Source organism: Rhopalosiphum padi, chromosome 1 (assembly GCF_020882245.1).
Source record: "Rhopalosiphum padi isolate XX-2018 chromosome 1, ASM2088224v1, whole genome shotgun sequence".
NCBI lineage: Eukaryota > Metazoa > Arthropoda > Insecta > Hemiptera > Aphididae > Rhopalosiphum > Rhopalosiphum padi.
In genome coordinates this window covers 22,710,138-22,732,100 of record NC_083597.1, presented here as the reverse complement: position 1 = coordinate 22,732,100, position 21,963 = coordinate 22,710,138, and the positions used below count along the sequence as shown (strand labels likewise).

At 30.0% G+C, this 21,963-nt stretch overlaps 1 protein-coding gene across 2 annotated transcripts in view; it reads right to left on the bottom strand.

Annotated features, from left to right (window-relative positions):
• Positions 1–20,516, bottom strand: part of LOC132931991 (uncharacterized) — a 48,726-nt gene extending 28,210 nt beyond the window's left edge. The window contains exons 1-2 of one of the 2 annotated variants that reach the window (XM_060998148.1): positions 20,413–20,516; positions 20,252–20,345 (exon numbers count right to left, since the gene is read on the bottom strand). In XM_060998148.1, coding sequence (XP_060854131.1) covers positions 20,252–20,253 — 2 coding nt within the window. In that variant the 5' untranslated portion in view covers positions 20,254–20,345; positions 20,413–20,516. Of the gene's footprint in view, positions 1–20,251 lie in introns of both variants that reach the window. The other variant, XM_060998147.1, reaches the window with a different exon arrangement.
• Between the last annotated feature and the right edge of the window lie 1,447 nt (positions 20,517–21,963).

Here is a 21,963-nt window from a genome sequence, read left to right as displayed (position 1 = left end):
TGCGTAATGAAAATAACTAAGCATCTGTAATATAACTCATATATTATGTACTTGTAATATATATTTAATAGTACTTTTTATTAAATTGGAAATGTTGTTTTACTATACCCTATACCATGGAAATTTAATGAAATACACAGTAGTAATATAAATAAAATGCAGTACCTACCTAAAATATATATTAATACAGGTGCTCAAAAGACTGTGGTAAATTTTTTTAGTTCTGTCTTCTATCTAGAGTTCAAGATAAAAGGTATACTTGTAATAAATGGAATTATATATTTTAGCTACTATTAAAATTATTCTACTGGAAATGGTCATCCCTTAATAGTATAGCTATTTACCGTAGTCCCTTCTGTATTTATAAAAATAAAAAAAGTTGGTGTAAGCTTCTCTGTAGGTATATACTATATTGTATATAGATAGAAGTACCTATATATCAGTACGCTGTGTAGTAAAGCGCCACATATTAATTATTTTAAATAACTTATTTGATATATTGTACAGATAACTTAAAATATATTTTTTAAATAATTAAAAATAATATAACACTTATAACTTATAAGTTTTTTTTAATGTAAGAATGAGTATTTTGAGCATTTAAATATACTGTTTTATATCTTTAGTTTGATACGTAGTCTTCCGAGCCTGAAGCTATTAAATTCTATTATCGTATATGCCACTTTTAATTCTAAATAACAGTACAACACAACAACACAACTGAGTTCAATTAAAAAAATAATAGCAATCTTATCAAATCACTATGAATTAATTTTCTACATACTGATAAAATAATTTAGTAATAATTAAGGAATGAAAAAATTTAATTAAACGCGAAATACAGTGCGTTTTGTTGCATGAAACTCCTGTAGCAACACTGTTTACATGTATTGCCTCACTACTATTATAATTAAAAGAAAATTCAAATCGATTTCTTTTTCATTGTTATAAAAAAGTGAAAGAATTAGACATATAATTAAACATAATTTACTATAACGAATAAATTACATTTGATTTTATTCCGATAAGTTTTTAAAAGTAACCTATCAATGACATATAAATGATATGAATTTAAAACACTAAATTATTAATTCGTGAGTATATATTACAATACACGGTATAATATGGAATGCGATTGTGACAAGAATGTAGTTACAGCAAACACACACACACACACGTATAATATATTTATATACATTATTATACACTTAAATAACTTCTGGTTTGTTGCGCCGCAGTTACAAACTACCGCTGATAGTTTTGGATAATAACGTATTTCGTTATTAATTGCCCGGTAAAATATTAATTACGGCCATTTGCATAAACGGATAATCTATTTGAATTGCTTTTCTAATCGATACGCCGTAATAATAATGTAATGGCACGAAAAGAATGCAGAAAAAAATGATATAAAGTAACGTCTATACTCGTAGTTGCTGCCCTAATGCTTGTGTATATATACTGTATACATAAACATAATATAATAATAATAATATAGTCGTATAGTGTATTAGTGTGCGTATAATAACATATAAATGTATATATGTCGGTAACCAGTTTTCCGCGTGCGCTATAATATTATAATACATTAGCGCACAACTGTCTGCGACTAACAGCTCCAAGTGTCAGGTGGTAAGACACGACATAATATAATAATGATAATAATAACAACAATAAGACTGTCTAATAAGGATATGCATTTTCTCAGTTAACGCATTGTTTTTTAACATAAAGTGAATCGTAATTACTAATTACAATATAGGTATATGGAAGTAGAAGACAACGTCGAGGTACTTATAGTTTATTTTTTAACATTTTCAGTTTTTGGAAAATTTTATGTTGTTTAACTACTGATATTTGTAAATTTTCTTTATACTAGCTTTAGAAAAAAAAACATTTCAGATGATAAAAATTACTAAAATAAACCTGCAAAATTGTGAAAATGTAAAATAAATTATTTCAAACGAATAAATACGTATTATATCTTTACATTTTTTTAAACTTGATTAATTGTAATTTTTCTTTATATTTTTAAGGTATTGAATTTTTGATATTTTAAAAGTGGTTATAAAAGGTTTTATAGTGCCATTATGTTCATAACTTAATAAAAACTGAGTAACCGCATAATATATATCGCGCTTATATTACACGCATACAATATATCTTTACAGGATTAGGTTTCTGAAATCGAAACTCGAAACAAAAATATAAACAGTTTTGAAAAAAAAATTTACGCGCCTCTGAAAAACACCTGTGGATTAAACATTTTCTGTCCGTCCAGCATATGTCCAGCATGAGTGTCCCGAGAACATTCTGTCGACTGACCTGTCATGGAACCCTAGCGTGTTGCAAAGCTGATGCCGCCGAATAATTAGTACACGATTAAAGTCACAAGACTGATCACGTAATAATTTAATAATAATAACAATAATACTGTTCAGGCACGCCATCTGCAACGGGTGTTTTCTATGCGCACCTATGTAGGTACTATATATACGTACATATCACAAATATCAGCTAAATAGCAAATGGCATAATATATAATACATAAATACAATTATTCGCCGCTCGTTGACAACGTATAATTTGAACGGATTACGTTTTCGTTGGACAATTTCCGACGATCCTGAGCGGATTTCTGAGGAAAGTGGTTGCAAGTGATTGTATAATATATTATAGTAATCATTTGCAGAATGTAGAATGGTATGCAAAAACGCATCATAGCTGTTACTGTAATATATAATAGTATATTATGATGGTGTGTTTTTTATAAAACACTTTCCGGAAGAATACGTATACTTAATTTCTTACAGCCAATTAAGTCGTCATATATATCATCAATATAATTTTTAAGCCATCGCTAGAGAACATTGATTTTCTTAGTAAAATCTCAAACTGAGATAGTCATTAATAATTTTAACACTTAAAACACTCAAAACGTAGTTTTACAATCTTGCTGCGTATACCTAGTGCGTACGACTGATTCACAGTTCACATACAACTGCTGCAATTGCGGCATCCCGCAGACACAAACTCAATTAAAAAATTCTTTTCAAAGTATAGTACTTCTGAGCATTTTAACATAGGCAAGAAAATCATAAATGGATACATTTAAAACCATGACTACGCCACAAGACATCCTTCTTCCAAGCTCTGAAATAGGAAATACCACTATTATGTATATAGCGATGAACACGTTTAACAAAAATAATATACGTATCTACGTATATTACTTGCCATGTACAAATTTATCAAAATTAAAGTACAATATTCCTATACTTACTGTTTAACTGTTTAACTTTAATTACCTTGTATATTCCCTTATTCCTTATCAAAACAGTTTTATTAATTTATTTAAGACGCGTTGTATAATATAAGAAATACATTTATTTTTACCTTAATCCCTAAACAATCGATTTTGTTCACTCAGCGTACAATTTATTTATATTGAATAAAATAAAAATAAAAATCATTTAATGCTTATTCGAATAAAAATAATAAAAATGACTTGTATCGAGGTTTGTTTGTAGTTTGTATTATATATGATCGTTATTAAAACATATAACTATTGACACTAAAACACATTGCCATAACTCATAAGCGTGATTCCGTAAAACAATGTGGCTTAATGAATTATCATTATCCTAGCAGACCTAGATTATATAAGTCAAATGCATTTAGGTCTAGGATAAAAAAAAAGTAATAGTGAATATTATATAATATTATATTATTGTTTATATACTCGTACCACGATACAAGCGTGTTAAAAATATATTTGCAAATGAACGACTGCTGCAGTTGTACTTAATACCTATATAAAATAATATAAATAAGTTTCATTTTAAACACTTATATAATGTTATAATTATTATGATTTAATGATCGTGTGTGACAAATTCAAGTTGAAATTAATAGTTTATAATCATTTAAATAATTGTTATCTGGGAATGTTTTTATAATTCTCAAGCGTTTCATATATGTACACAGAAACATTAAATAATACATTGAATTTATAATTATCTTAACGCTTGTTTAATGACACTATATATTTCGAAACGAAGTAATTGACATGAATCATTATGCTCAACTGTATACAATTTGATGAATATTGTTTCAAGTATATCAAATAGTATTTGAAGCAATATTCAGGATTTTTAAATGTACATAATTCCATTTGCTACACTTACATATTAACTTCGTGATGAATGATCTAGTACGCACTTGAATATTACATTCAATTTCTGTCTAGCAACACTTTATTACATCGCCTTTAAATATAATGATTATTATTAAGAGTGTTGTAAAATAATTATTTAGTTGATTTAGGCTTAAATCTCACGCGCCTTAGAAATCAAGTTGAAATGTATGTCAATGACAAATTGTTTGATTTACAAATAATGGTCAGTTGTCTTATTTAGATTAGTGTTAAATCGATGTACATGTGTCTTCACGTTTTCCTTATTACGAAATTATCGTAATAGTAATAATTCAACTCAAATATAATATGGCTATGTCTCGTATAACCTTATAAGTTTATAACATAAAACAATATATTTAGTTTAATTCTATATTTTTAAGTTTAAATGACTTGAAAGAAGAATGGGATAACAATTTGGGAGTTACGTTTTATTCGTTTTAGAATTTTAGATGTTATCCAATATTTAATAAATATAATTAATATATTAAATTAAAAATTGTAATATAATAAAACAATGTATTTAATATTATTAATCCTCCAAATCCTCCAGTATAATTTTATGGTCATTTGCGGCGATCGTTCAACAAATATAGGTAACGCCAAAAACTTAGATATAGTTAATAAGATTATAGGATTATAGACATAATAAAGTTTTATCAATCAATCTAAAGTCCGTTTACTGATACATTCCTTTACTACAAATCTAATATGTGATTTGAATTTACGAAAAACTTATACATTATAGGTATATATGGATACGATTGAAGAATTAACAAAACAAAAAAAAAATCACGTATTTTTTTTTTCGTTCTCTCTAGATATCTGTCAACCACAGCTAGTATGACGTACCTATATCAATATGACGTATGTACTGCCAGCAGCGGATATCGTTTATTAATTTTTTTCCTCGTCGATATTGTACGTGCACGACGTTCGTCTCGTACGCCAAGGCAGGCAGATCAGCCGCTGCAGTGCGAGACGACAGACACGAAGATGCGACTTCCTTTTGGAAGTGGCGTTAAAAAAAAACTTTGATATTATATCATTACCCGAAGAGCCGAGTGGAGGGAAGAAAAAAATTGAAAATACCGTCAATACGGTTCAACTCGCGCGTAGGTACATAAAATATATACAGCCTCATTTTTTTCCTCCATACGATCGCAACTGCTGTCGTACATAATAAAGTATTATATACACATTCGCGACACGCGTATTATATATATATATATATATATACATAGGTATTCAAAGAAAAAGTGAGTGTGTGTGAGAGAGAGAGAGAAGTACACGACACGCATTACGAAAGAAACGATATAAAGTTTATGGAAATGTGTATATCGGCGGGACAGTTCATTACAGGTTCCGCCGTTACAGTCCTATGAAAACCTCGACAGTGGCTGCACAGTCTCTCGGCGACAGCGGAGTTCGCTTTCGTATAATATACATATAGAGAGAGATACGTGTGTACACGTATACGTACGTTATGATGATGTCCAGACGGGAGGCTGTTGACGCGCGGCCGTCCAATTAAAAGGTCAACAATACGAGCGAAACATATTATTATTATTTTTATTATTCTTATAACGTCGATCGCCGCGTGATTTATGTACAACTGAGTTGTGCGCGCGATTGCTCAGGATTTGCTCTGCATTTGCAGCGCGACACGACAACCTTACTTTATCGTCGACTATGACCGTTCCGCCGTCCCGTTTCTTTTTACTTTTAATTTTAACTTGGTAATTTTTCGTTTTAGTGTTTTTTGTTTTAAATCAGCATTCAGTTTTTTGCAACAAACTAAAATTATAAGCAATTTAATATTCTATATTAACTCATGAGCATTAATAGTAGTAAGCAAGTACCTACCATTCGAATAATATATGAAGTCATTATTTTTCTCCCAAAAATTACCATCAAATTGAGTCTTGTATAAAAAAAATATCACCGTACATATCACACGAAAAACGACAACTGTCGAACGCGGGACCGGCAATCAAGCGTTTTATTTTCATTTTTATACAACCGAAAGTTTTTTATTCAGGTGTAACACGACACGGGAAACCGATTAACAACGTTTTGACAACGCTTCCTACACGGGTACGTGCATTGTTGAATAAAAAAAAAAATTAAATAAAACACGGTAATAAGTTGAGCTACTCGAATGTCAAACGGACGTATACTATGAAAAATAATATCATTGTTACCACAGTCGTTGTAACCAAAGGAGGACCCTTTAACCGGCACATAAAGCACAATATGGTGTTTTGTTGCACTCGACCGCCCGCGCTTAACGCGCGTTTAATAATATTTCGGGAAAAACTACACACTTATATTTTTTTTCATCCTTGTTACACACGAAGAAACTGTGATCCAACAATTATTTATTTATATTATTAAAAAACGAGAGACGCGATGAGATAATGAGGAAGTCGCGGTCGGTGAACCGTACACCGGTCGATACTTACTTGCTGTCCGATATCCGAACACCGAAATTATCTCAGAAGACTTTATGTTCCTGGTGCCTAAAATGCGTTACTCTAGCTTGAGTATATACTTATAGTATGTACTATAATAAGTATAACAACTATATCTTATGAGTTATGATGGTTAATAATCGCTGAAGCACTGTGACCACATTAAATTTGATTGTGACGACCAACAAGAAAATAATTGACACCTGGTATTATTATTAATACACGTATTCCAGTTATGTAGATCAATTTTTTTTCAAGCATCTATAAATAAACTTAAAATACTATAATAGTAAGTTTTTTTACAACCTTTTTTTTTATATATATTTTTTATTTTACATTCCTCGAGACCTGTTGTATTATTTATATTATATATAGACATATAGTATAGTTACACAGTACACGTAATTATAAAATTGTTAGGTTAGGCGTATAATTAGTTACCATTAATGTCGCATATTGTCACTATAATTTCAACATGACTCTATGTTGTTTGACAATAAAAGCAATACTTATTGATATTCTGTAAATAAGATTAAAATATATTTAAACACATTTACAATTTTTAATCTGGAATTAATTTTATTATAAAAATAATTTTGACAGCTAAGCTGGATCATATACTTTGTAAATATTATATGTGCTACAACTGCAATAACTGAAATATAATAAGGTGGATTTTGTAGATACATTTTTATTTTAACTATAAATTATATCATATTAATTTATAGGTAATAATTATTACATTTACAACAAATCAAAAAAACACGTTTATGTTAGTTTACGATCGATGATAGTTATTACTAATAACTTATATTGTAAGGTACATATTATAATACCTATTGATATTCAATATTCATCGTATCCGAACATCGCCATAATAGATTAAGACACGAATACTACTTTCATTAACATTGGCATACTCGGGATTGTTTTTGAATGACAAATATTCGCATTTTACGTATACATAAATATAAATTACATGGGTTCGTGGTATGCTAATGCTAATGCATCTATTTGAATGAACATAATCTATTATTATCGAGAACATTTTTAGATTCTATAAGTAGGTATCTACGTAACGTTATTTACGATTTATGAATGTTAATTTGAAATTCTTTAAATCACACTTGTAAAATGTAAATATATGTAATGAACTCGAATTTAAAGGTTAACAAATTTTATTAAAATTCGTTCGAGTTATTGCCATTTACCAATGTAAATATTAGGATTCATGATAGGTGTTATTTTGTTGTTATAATATTATAATAATATTTACTACAGCTATTATAGTAAAACCTATATAAATATAGTATAGTCCTATACATACTTTCTACCTATAATAATCACTAATAAGTAATGACTTCTGATTAAATACATTAAAACCATAAAATAGAATTTATAAGGTTACATTTCGCTATGAACATAAGTATCGTTTTTAATCTCACTAAAAAAAAAATCCTAAGGACATTAGTTAAAGCACGACTGTAGTATCATCTATTTGAACACACAGGTATACGACCTAATTACGTAATGATGACGCCTGAATGTAAAACGAATGATAGAAATTGAACAAAATAGTTTTTATTTTTAGCTTTGGATTAAATATGTATTTTTCAAGTAATTGATTTATAATGGCACAAATTTACGATTTACGATTGAGTTGTTATATTATAATATTATACGATGTTACTTATTTTTTAAAAACATGTAAATTATAACAACGAGTAACAACTATTTTATATAATCACATTTATTCACAATAGGCCATAGATACTAGACATTAGTTGGACATTTGTAACTATATTAATATTATCATCATTACGAATTGTTTTTGTACAATTTAGATAATTTACAAACAGTGTTGATTTTTTTTTTAAACTTCAAGCATTACCATGGTAGTACTGTTTACCAATAATAAATAATTTATTATTAGTATTCTTTGAGTACCTATTGATTTTTTATCACAATATTACAATTTATCGAATTAAATAAATAACGATACAAATTAGTTGCTAAAGTATCCAGTATATGTTTTATGTATTGGACCCGTTTAAATTCTATGAGAAAGGTGAAAAGAATTTATGAAAACTTAACTGCAGTTTGCAGTGGAAAATAAATAGTTATCTAATAAATAAAAATAAAAAACAAACAACAATATAAAAATTATACATAATTAAGTAGGTAATAAGAAAATATTAATTATTGTGCTTCTATAAATATGATATAAAAAATATTTTGTATTAAAATAAATAAAAGTTTTATCAGCTTACTGCTTAGATTTAAATTATATTTTAACAAGACTAAAATTATCAATTTTTTTTCTAAAAATGTAGTGTGTATTCATTAACTTAAGAGCTAGATCTACAAGTACAAGTATTGTTTCCGTCTGACAAATGTACAATATAGTAAATTTAATTTTAGAAGAATCAATTTTGTATATATTTATAGTTAAATTTAATATTAAAGTAAACTAATTTGCTATCAAACTTACAGGTGCCAAAAAACATTACCTATATGTGTACACTGGTTATTTAAGATACATATTTAAATTTTTAAGCTAATTATAAACGTGTAAATATAAAAATATAAAAATGATCATAACTCAATTAAAAAATTAAAATACTTCCAGTAAAAATGTACCTATAATGATATAGATGATATCAAAAAATAATAATAATATCAAAAGAATCCTTATTACTTTTATATGGTTTTATCTCAACAATTAGTGGTTATTCAAGTAATCAAGCAACGCTATGCAATATAATACACATCATGTACGATGTATACAAGTAATTCGTTGGTGATAAAATAAAAAATTGTTTAAATTATGTAAACTGTTTGTAACACTAAACAGCTAACAGTATCATAAAAAAAAATTGCAAGAGAATTTTTTAATTTGCAAAAATTCAGTTCAATCGTTTTTCAATGATCTGCCACGTCCGATGTATGCACAAGTATATAACGTCTATTATTATACTGGCGGCGTTTACAGAGCGAAATAACAACAAGGATATTATTATAGTACAAATTGTTTCAGACATAGTGATGAAAATTACATGCAATATAATGGTTCTTATAGCTCGTGCTACTACGGATCGTAATAATATTTTCCATCAAATCGATTCTAACCTGGTTTGTGTCCCATAATAGTTTAAGTAAGACTTCCATTCAAAATAAAAAAAAATTATATATATATACATGTATAATATTAAAAAACCGCTTTTGATTCCGATGTGTGTGTGTGTGTGTGTGTATGTTGTGTTTACCTTGTGATTAACATTATACCGGCTACCGTATATGCATCCAATGCACACACACACACACTAGAGCGTGCGTATTTATAAAATATATATATTTATAAATTTAAATATGTATAAAAAAAAACATATATATATATATATATATATATATACAAAACACACACCTTAGATACGGTGTGCATACTGCAGCACAGCATCTCATCAGGCCATCAGTGTTATTGTTTTTACCTCCTTATTATAAATATAAAAGGTACACACGGAATATTTCTATCCTTCTTTGTTTTTCTTTTTATACCTTATATATATATACACACACACCTAAATAGCGGCCCATAATTATCGTCGACCTTGGGCTCCGTTGGGTGGTCTGCCCGGACCGGTTGTTTTGCTTTTGCCTTCTGGGCCCCCCTCTCCCCACCCCTTCGACAAAGAACGGGCAAGCGTGTGTATGTACGCTGTACGGTGTGTATTATATAATATATATATATATATATATACATAGGTACAAACATCACGTATCCCGAGGACGCTTCGTTTGCACGTCGAATTCGAATTTGTAATGTGAGAGGGGAGAGGGTGTGGATCATTTGCACTCTTTTTGCAAGATTATCAATTGTGAACAAGTTCGGGAAAAGCGTTTTTATTTTTAAAACCGTTGTGTCCGTGTATAATTGCAGAAGGACATCCTATCCTATCCCTCCGGCAGAGGAAACGACAACAAACGAAAATACGAACGTGCACCGCACTAATAATAACACGCCGCACCGGTTTGTTGGCTCATAAAACACACGAGCTAGTATTCTGATGATAACATGCAGCTCGTTAAACAATGCGTGTTAGTTACTCGGAATACAAATTACATTATGCTTGTAGACGCTGATGAGCTAGTCGGAATTTTTTTATACATCTTATAATATATACTTATATATACTTATTGTATACGTCTGTGGAATCTGCTACATTACGGCTAGGCTTTTACTGAATAATATATATATATAGATATACTGTAGCGTGCAGACTGAGCTAAAAATCTTAAGTTCTTAATAATTTATTTATCTTCTAGTGTAAGTATGCGATTTGTTCAAAATTATTAGGCTTTCCGAATAGTCGCTCCGATTATAGTTTTCATTTTCACTTTATTGTTTATTGCTATTCAAAAGTAGGAGTTTCACCGTGATTATTATAAAATAGGCATAAATATTAAGTACGTTATAGATATAGGTACTCGAATATTTGAAATGTTTACGTTTAGCAGATGATCGATGGCTGACTCACGGCTCGTTAATAAAAATCAGATGATGGCATTGACGGCGCCATAAACTGTAGAAAATTATATTTATTATCGTAATAAAATTATTGTATGGTGTAGTTTTCTCCTGGCGACGATAAAAAAAGCTCTTGCAGTGTTCAGACTTTTAGTCTATAATCTACTGCATTTCAATAAGCATATAGAGTCATCTTTGCACGGTAAAAGTTAATTTTGTGCTTTTATTTAAATTTTAAAATTACTAATAATAATATATAAACACATCATAGCTGTTGCTTGTTATATATATATAGTATATATAATATTATATAAATGTACTGTTACAAACTCAATATTTTATGTTATTAAGTACCTTTTAATAATAATAATTGTACACATACAATTTATATTTGTTTTAATTGAAATGTTTTAATAGTTTATAAACTGCATTAATGCAAGCTAAAAATCTTTGCCGTCGAATCCTTAAATAAATTTAAAAACAAATTATAAACTGTAGTAATACTGTAGGTACTTTTATACAAAAATAAGTGATAGATATAACTTCAAACTGTAATGTATCTGTCGGTTTTAAATCTGTAGAATCATTATGTTCAAATTATAAACATCATACGAACAATTAGATAGTAAATAAGTAAATAACAATTCAACGACATATTTTCATTCAAATAACTCTCTCATTAAAAAATAAATTATCTACTCTTTCTTCTCTTCTCTGTATAGACTGTATGGATTTATTGAAGTAGGTATATAATTATTATAATTTATTATATAAACATTGTGTACACGCTAATAACCAGATACATTGTTGAAGTATAGTGTTAAGTTGAATGAAAATATAGCTATATTTCTTCGACGAAATAATTCTCGTGACACTTGATGTTCGTAGTTCTTATAAATTATAAATTATGAAGAGTGAGCTTGATTCTTGAAGAATTTAAGATAGTGTTCAAACGATTGCGATAAAAAAAATAGAATTTTCTCATTTCAAATATTTATGGGTTCGAAAAAACTTTTTTTAATATTGTTGTAATTTAAAAATTTTACAACGTAGAATTTCTAAATGTTTATGTAGAAAAAACCATGATTGTTTTGAGATATGTTTTATTGTAAAATACTTTTTTAATCAACTGACGTATATATATATATATATTAATAATTTAACAAAGATTTATTCGTTGATTGCATTTTTTTCTAGCCAAAAGAAATGCCCATTGTAAGAAAATAATAGGATTATATTAAAATATTATTGGAGGGTATAATAAGGCATAAAACCGCTTCCGGGGTTGAAGGTAAAAACAATAAGAGATTACACGAAAACACGACGTGTGACGCTATATTATAATATTTTCTTTCGTTTAAATTCGAACACCGCACAAAAAGAAGGAAATGCGATATTATGGTCCAGTGAATCTGTCATATTGCAGTTATATGTATATTATATACACATAAATATATATATTCTACGTCACAGCGTGCGGTATACCACTTTCCAGGTACATATTATGTATAAAACACAAATGCTTTTCCTCCTGTCGACCGTTCCCTGCGAACGACCACACTGTACGCAATATACTAATAATACGATATTATAAATGTATATACAATATACATATAAATATAATACATAGGTACGGTAGTTCGGTGAAAACTTCTAAAAAGCCAATAACGATCGAACGTGCGAACCAGTGGACAACGACAGTCGACAATAGAAAGCAACACGAGCACATGAGGTGAATGTTTTTTCTTCTTTTTAAAATGACCACTGGTGAAAGTTTTCTCAAATATAGCCATATAGGTATATAATATTGAATATAATATTATGTATACAGCGAATGGGACACTTTTATTACGGTTGATTATTATTCCACACGCGTTATCTCACGTATTGGGTTGCGGTACGACGACTGCAACAGAGAGAATAAGACGATAGAAATAATATAAAAAAAACATCGACACCGTCGAAAAACCGAAATTATTATAACACGACGAAATACCTGTATATATTGTAACCAGTGACAAGACGTTAACGCGGTTACGAATAAAATAATGCAGCGGTTAATACCGTTAATAACGTTGGGGGAGGAGGAAGAGAAGAAAAATAAAACACTGACTAAATATAAAACCCGTTTTCGATATGTTATATTTCAATATCACTATAATATATTATAGGTAGGCAGTACTGCAGTAGGCACTATATATATAATACTCGTGCATATATATAGTATTTCTGTTTAATTAGCCAGTGTATTAATAATTGTTGCGTCCATATAATATTAAATAATCCCTGACCGGCTTGCCGCGGCCGTCGATAATAATAATAATTGCTTTCGGTGGCTGAATTATGTGGCTACCTGAAGTTACGCCCGGTAGACAGTAGTCCCGAAAGGTGGAGCGTATATATCGGCCCCGGGGAAAGATGCACTCCAAGACGTGTTTCTCCGTGCTCGAGAGTACACACAAGCCGACGGGCGGCGATCGGGTTAACGTGTAGTGAATAATATAGTATTATATTCTATAGACGTTGTATACACATTGCCGAACCATAGAAGATTGTCTTCGCTTCGATTCGGGTAGTGCGTTAAACCGCGAAGTAATAACGTTTGGTGTGACGCGGCAGGTACCTACCTCGCACAAGACACGGAAAACGATTTTATTTTTCGTATAAAACATTAGAAACAGACGGGCGAAAGGTGAAGAAAAAATAACCCGCAGATGCCCAACCGCTTGTATTATAAATTTATAAACGTCGACTCATGCAGGTTTCTGACAAAGTGTTTTTTCAACAAATCGTATTGCGATATACACACCTTATATAATAATATTATGATAAACGTAAAATATTATACAGGATGTTTCATCAAGCATGTTCACCCCCCGTTTTTCATTTAATAAGCGATTTAATTTTTATTAAAATTTTGATGTTTGGACTATTAAAAATATATGGAATATCGAATGTAGTACTTATTATTATATATGGACTATATAAATTACAAATATTGATAGATTATTATTAATTTCTATGGTCACGAAATTTTCCAAACTTATTTTTGTGGATCTACGTATTATTCTTAGTACACTACTACACTATAAAATAACTCAAAATTAACTTGTTCGAATATTGATTTTGATTCCTCAGCATTTTCAAAAGAATTTTACGATAAATAATTTATGGTATAAACGGGAGTTATCATTAAAATGTCATTTGAAAAAGAAAAGTTTGTATCTTCGCCGAATATATTAGAAAAAATACAAAAAAAATCATAAGAATTTGGAAATAAGGTCCTTAAGTATAATAGATATATGTAAAAATGACAAAAATTAGATTTTGAATCACTGTACTATTTTGAAAGATATAGGAGGTGAATATACTTGATGAATCACCCTGTATATTAAATTATGTTATATATTTGTATGAGATCAACTGATGCGTGTGTGTGCTAGTGCGCGCTTTTTCATGAGCTCCGCGCGCGTCAGTGTAGTGTGTAGTGTGGACTGCATATAAGACATAACGTTACAGGAAATATTATAATATTGACGACCGCAAACGTCCAACGCGCATTCCATTACAGCCGACAACGTTGTACACACCTTATAAGAGCTGCACATACTGCAATACGACAGAAATCAAAATTTTACCTCGATAAACCCATCATGTGTCTAATATAATGTGTATACTAATATATGTATATTCATATCGTACTACACGCCTTGCATCAGGTGCCTACTTTTTCAGAAAGACCTTTGCACGGATAATCAAGACGCTAATCGGCATGTAATTACATCGTTATTAATTATTGTCAGTGGGTAGACTGAAATGTAAAATAAAAATAAATACACCGTCTGCATCGAATGCATATATGAATATGGTAGTTAGGTGGGAAATAATACCTTATACGTGTTTGGACAAAAATGACTGTGGGACGTGTATGGTAGCTGCTGCAGTGATAGTTGCATAGATTATAGATCTCCATCGGCGGGGGCGTCGATTTGAATTCGTATTAATTTTGGATTTAATGGCTGCGCGACTGCAGTATAATATAATATAGTGTGCGTATACGCGTATACCGTAAAAAGCGTTCACATCGACAAAAACGGATTGCCCGGTGTTCGCCCTTTGGTAATGAAAATATAATACGTTACAACCGTATTATAATATTAAATTGTATTTGTGTGTTCGATAATGTGGCTTTGCCATTCAGTGTATATATGCGTCTGCTGCAGGTGGCAGTAAAAACGTTCGAGTACGTATATAGGTATGTTCCACGACAATCGACGTCCATTGTCCCTTGTCCGATCATTAGTGGTCACAGCACAACGATGTATAATATTATGTACCTAGCTATATCATGTAAGTATAAACTATGTATAGTGTGTGTGTATATATATATGACATCAGAAACTCAGAACTCGGAAGGTACGCGTCTTAGATAATTCGGTATAAATCCTATACGGGAAACTCGTTACGAGTTTTAGTGTTTATATACGTCCGATCGATCGATTACGGTTGTAGCAGACAGCATCGAGTTCCGTTTAAATATACGTATGCCAGGAATAACGTCATTTTTTTAGTTATAATTCCGTTACACACACAACAGGAGTACTGCAGTATCACACACACAATCGCGCGCGTTTCGCGGAAATACGAAACGTGTACAACACCTCATCTATATAATACGAGCAATTGATGTAATACACGGGAAGATTAATTCGGCGTATGCATTTTTTTTTTTATTTTGTCCGTGTCGTGTAAAATAATATACTATAACATTTATAATATTATAGGTAACTGTCAAGCGATAACCGCCGTATTTACTACGGTACATCCGCGGCGTATAATGTCGCGTCGTAGCCGATTCTGATTAATCCGGAAGTGACAATCGTAGGTGTGCGCGAGACGCGATGACGATAAAAACAAGGAGAAGAAAAAAAGAGTCGGTGGACCGTGTAGTGATGAACGGGGGAAAAAACCGTATCGGCCGTGTATAATAGTAATCGTCTCGCGAGGTACATAATATTATTATTTATGTCGTATATATATATATATATGTACATGTATATTTTATTATATTATTATTGTCGTGTTCCAGGGCCAGCGTAATAATAATAATATATCTTCTCGCCGCCGAGTCGCTTCGTTGCGGTTGTGGGAGGGTTTATAATTTAGACACATAGAGGTACGCGTACATCACGCTCAACACCACCGAGGGGTAGGTTATACAAGACGTACTATGTAATAATAATGAGAATCGGTCTTTTTCGTTGTCGGCTGCTGCAGCGGCCGTCAGGACGGTCGTGCAGTCGTCGTCGGTCGGTCGGGCTAATGATGACCGCGCGGTCGTTACCATCGTTATTATTCTACATACGTATTATACCTAGGTATATAGTGTTCGCGCTGGGCGACGTGTGATCTATAGCGCGCGGGGTGTACGCGCGGAGATCGATCTTTGACCGACCGTATCCGTCGACGTATGCACACCGTATTATATATTGTGTTATAGGTACACGTTATTGAGCGTAGCCAGTATAGGTATGCGCACTGTACCTACATAGTCTGGTTGCACCACCGCGATGCGGTTATCCACGCGATTATACCTCCGCCGCAAACGCTTAATACGATATTATATATAAATATATATATGTATTATGTATATACCGCAAGTATGTTACAGGTACAGCCGTCAGTGCCGATCGTGATTCGTGGCTTATATATATTATTATATACCTACGCGGTCTTACTAATGTAAAGTAATGCCGCCCTCATAAGTGGAGATGTGCAGTAATCTATTGACAAATAACGAATTTGACTTTTGGAAAAACGAGAATTTCCACATTTTTTTTAATCTATGCAGTCACTATAATCTTTTTTTGTATTTTTTTATTTTCTACACGTATTATTCGCCCTTTTATTGACGATGGATAATGTATTTTTACCTCTTCAGTGTAATATAGCTATTTAATTTAAAATAATATATTATAACTGATCATAGCCTGTAGGCCTCAAGTGGGTCTCGGGTGCATCAGGACTCGGGCGCCTATAGATAGAATTGGTTTCTACAGCAAAGCGCACCCGTTGCATTTATATATTTTTTAAATCAAATATTTTCTTTGAGCATAGCCGAAATAAATATATTTAAAAATGTGTTATATTATTAACGTAGGTACTTGGTAGATAGAAAAATAAACACCACTATACATTTAAATACCTTAACATTGTTGTTATTATAATAAAACTTAAGTACCAAAATATTTTTAGTGTATAAATTACAATGATGTAAACAATTTAAGTATACATTTTTTTTTCATGGGCATTAATTGGTTTTTTATAACTTGATATCTTCTGTGTTATGAATTATGAAGAACCTAGCTTTAATTGCCATAAAAATACTAAAAAATATCTTTGAAAATATCAATTTAATACATTATACATTAATATTTTAAAAAAACTCTAATAATTATGAAAATAATATTGAAAATAACTTAGTTTTTATCGATGAAAAATATCTTATTATTACTTTAAAACTGACAAATATTCAGTTATATTAAAATTTACTATTTTATAACTGTTAAATTATGAAAAATGCAAGATAACATTTTAATTATTCAAGTATCTGTTACAGTGTTACATAAATCAATGTATGTACTTGGAATGCATTGTTCTAGAGCCACCAAAATAAAAACAAAAATGGATTAAGAATTTAAATTCAAGTCCTAATAATATAATGTATATAATTTTAAATGTGTATCAATGTATATAAATTACTTATCATATACGAAATGTAAAGTGGTTCACGATACTACATTACTACGACATGGTTAAATCTCATATTACATATTAGGTAAATATCCAACTAAATACACATACTACATAGTATATATTATTAATATTCAATATCTACACGTACAATACATACAACTTTATTCCTCGGCTAAGTCGGCTAGGGTGTATTCTTTTATATGAAATACATTGTACAAAACTTCTATACTTATAACAACTGGTCCATATGGACAGTATATTTTGGTGGACATTATATTTTATTTTAGAACAATTCATTTTTACAGCACGCGTTAAAGTATTATTTCAGAAATAATTATAACCGTCTGCACTTTTCCACTATAAAAGGGGGCATACTGCACCCTTTGATGCTGCAATGCGGTACAATGCGACAGGAAACATAGATCCGATAACCGCCGAGTTATAATCGTATAGTATAGGTATATACTACATAATACATATATACATATATATATATATAGTACGTAGGTTGATGACAACGCCGCCGCGGCCGTATAAGTCGTTTTGCGGTTTTTTCTTTATTTTATTATTATATTTATATACATATATTTTTCCCTTCAGGGGGGCGTGGCGCGTTTGGAATAAAATCTTGGTTTATTTTCCAACCTGCTACATTCGAATTCCACTGGACCGGGTCATCGCGTTATGGGCCCACCTGTCCACCTGTTAAAAGGTGTACACACACACACGCATATGGTAGGTACGTGAACATGCGCGGTCCAGGAGACATTCGATATGTTCGTCGAGTGGTACCACGCAGCAGCCAGTCAGCTCGGCGGTTCAAAGATGTTACTGCGCCGCGATAACGTTGTAGCTCTCGTAATACACTCTTGTCAGAAAAAAAAAATCTTCAAATGCGATAATTATAGTAATAATTATAATGTTATATAAAATTGGCCGGAACATTAGTACGTAGATGACGCAACGCAGACCGGAAGCGTCAATCCGCATTCTTTAAATCGGATGTACATAATATTTATTCGGCGTGTATTGTAAAACACTATCGTTCTCCAACACAGTTTTATCTCCCTTTTTATATATATTCGTCTCTCTTCTCGATGTTAACGCCACACGTTTGTATCTATATTTATGACCACCGCGATATTCTAGTTATTATTTTAAGTGCCTAGATTACTATTGTTAATACCAGGGTTGTTATTATTATCGGCGTTTAGTTGACGAGTATATTATGCGCTACCGACTTTAAGGTTGACATTTTTTTTATTTCAAATAATAAAACCAATTTATTGATTCTCGTGATAGACACCAAACTGTTTTGCCAAAATGAATGAACGCAACTATTGAGAATTCATTAATCGTTTTGGAATGCATACGTGCAATACAAAGGATACCGCCGAGAATTGTTTCGCCCTCAGACATCAACGAAAAAAAATTGATCATCGATCAACTGACAAGTACAAAATAGATTTTAAAAAAAGAGCCAAATCACCATTTGTATTTCTTTTTTTTCTTCAAATTTTGTATGTAAACATTCAGTTGTCCAGTAGTAAGTTCTTCTTTGTCGTAGAGAGTATTTTTATTTTATCTTCGCTACTCTAAATGATTATATACATGAGTACTCAAATAACACTACGTCATATAAATGATGTATTTTTTTATATCGAAAATGGGTAATTGATATTTAATTTTTTTATGTAATCAAATTTAAATGGTTTTTGTGTTTGACAAACGTGTAATTCGAAAGTGTAACAACATTAAGCGGGAATGTTTCGCACTGGTGCAAACGAATGCACATATATTTTATCTATATAGATTATAAAGCGTTATAAGAATAACAAATAATTAAGTCTATAGTAAAAAGGAAAAACGTACACCGACATTAGTTATAATTAATTAGGAGATGTAGGTGCTATAACAGTTAATAATTTTAGTATGAATCAACAGGTTTACTGGACTCACAATGCTTACATATTAGGTACATATTATACATTTAGTTGATAAATATAAGCGATTGTTTTAAAGTTACAAATAAATTTACCTTTAATGATAAGTATTATTTTACCGAGTTATAAAATTTTTAAATGTTCTGTCTTTATTAGAATTCGCTTATACCTAGTGTTTAGCTTAGTGTCCTAGTGTTTTGTTATAATACCTACCGTTGATACTATTTGTTTATGAGATTACTTAATTAGAAAACATGGTTCGCGTTCACGGTCAAATAATTATTCTAATAGCGCCTTTAAGCGTTGTGCTTGCCAATCGATTATATACTACAACTAAATTATAAATAAAAGTACTTACATTTATGCAGTAGTTATAGCTTGAGTTTTGGCATTCGTTTCATTATCAGCACATTGCACAATTTGATTTTAAAATTTATTACACTTCAATGGTACTATAAAAAAATATATATAAAAATAAATATTTGAAATTAAAGCACTTGGTCAGCGATATTAAAATACCTCGTATTTAAATTGTTTATAAACATTAATGACACAGACACAATCGACCGTGACAGACGAACACCGCCGCGCCGGTGCGTGTGGAAGACTCAGCTCCAGACGCACATGCCACTATGAGTGTACATAATATTAGAGTTGTCGAAGTAACAACCTTCGCGCCATCTGACGGATAAATATAATTGAGAATATCATCTTTGACGAAAAGCATTTTAGTCTTATTTATACTTCCAATAATTTCGTTGTTTTTCTTTTCAAACTAGTGTTGTTTCATACAAAATAAATCCTATTTATGGTATAGAAAAGGTTAATAAAATTAAAATGTTTATTATAATGTTGGCAAGTATTTCAAATATTATTAAAATAATAATTATACCTTAACATAATACATAATATTAATCATACAGTTCTTTTAAAATTCGGTTAATTCATAAGACTTCAAAATATATATTCGTAATAAATATGTATATTAATATTCCTAATCGCTAACAAAAACAGTTAAACATTAATCTGTGTGTTAATAATAAATATAACATTTTAGTAAAGGCTATAAACACGATTTAAATTGTATTTTAATTTATATGTGCTTCTATTAACGATAAGCTACACATTTTGATTAATTATTTCTTTACAAAAAAAAAACAGTTAATAGTTATAATATAGTTTAGTCATCATTATAAATAATAGTATCAAGTTTAATTATTCGAACTATGTACATAAATTAAACAACCGATAACAATTAAGTACTGATAGGATTGATATGAATTATATAGTTTATCAAAACTGGAATAAACGGTTAATAATGAACTAATACTAAAAATTGTATATTATTTATTTAATTAGAATTGATTAAGTTGTAATATCCAATAGCTGATAAAGAAACGACTCTTACAATTTATATATTTGTTAATTAACTATGTAATTATTTTAATTTTGTGATTAGGCTTTAGTTTTTATTGTTTTTAATAGACGCATTTAAAGATTTAACGTAAGAAAGATCAAAACATAATATAACTACCGCATAATACAAATAAATTGATGCATTATTAATTATTACTAATTAACATAATGTTATTTCATTTTATATAAGTACAAATTTAGGTAGGTACCTATTTATAAGACTTCAATAATTGTTATATTTAATTTGTTGTACCTCCCTATTCATTATTATTATTATTATAAATACAAAATATAATTTATGAATACTACCATTATGTTTTTATATAGGATTGATGAATAAATCTTGATATCAATACTTAAAATAGTTATAACTATATGTAAACATCAGTTTATCATGTTATCAGTACTAATTGTTTTTTAAATTATAAAATTAAAATACTTTATAAAAATGTCATAGTTAATTTATTTTATATATATAAATATCAATTTATTTATTACTAAATAGTAAATATAAATGGAATGTCGAGAATACTAACTAGTTACTTGTATCGAATAATCTACATTTTTTAATATTTTAGAGTAAATATCTTTGTAGACAATCAAAAAAATTATTTTTATATTTTAAAAATTCTTAGTTAAAGTATAATTTAATTT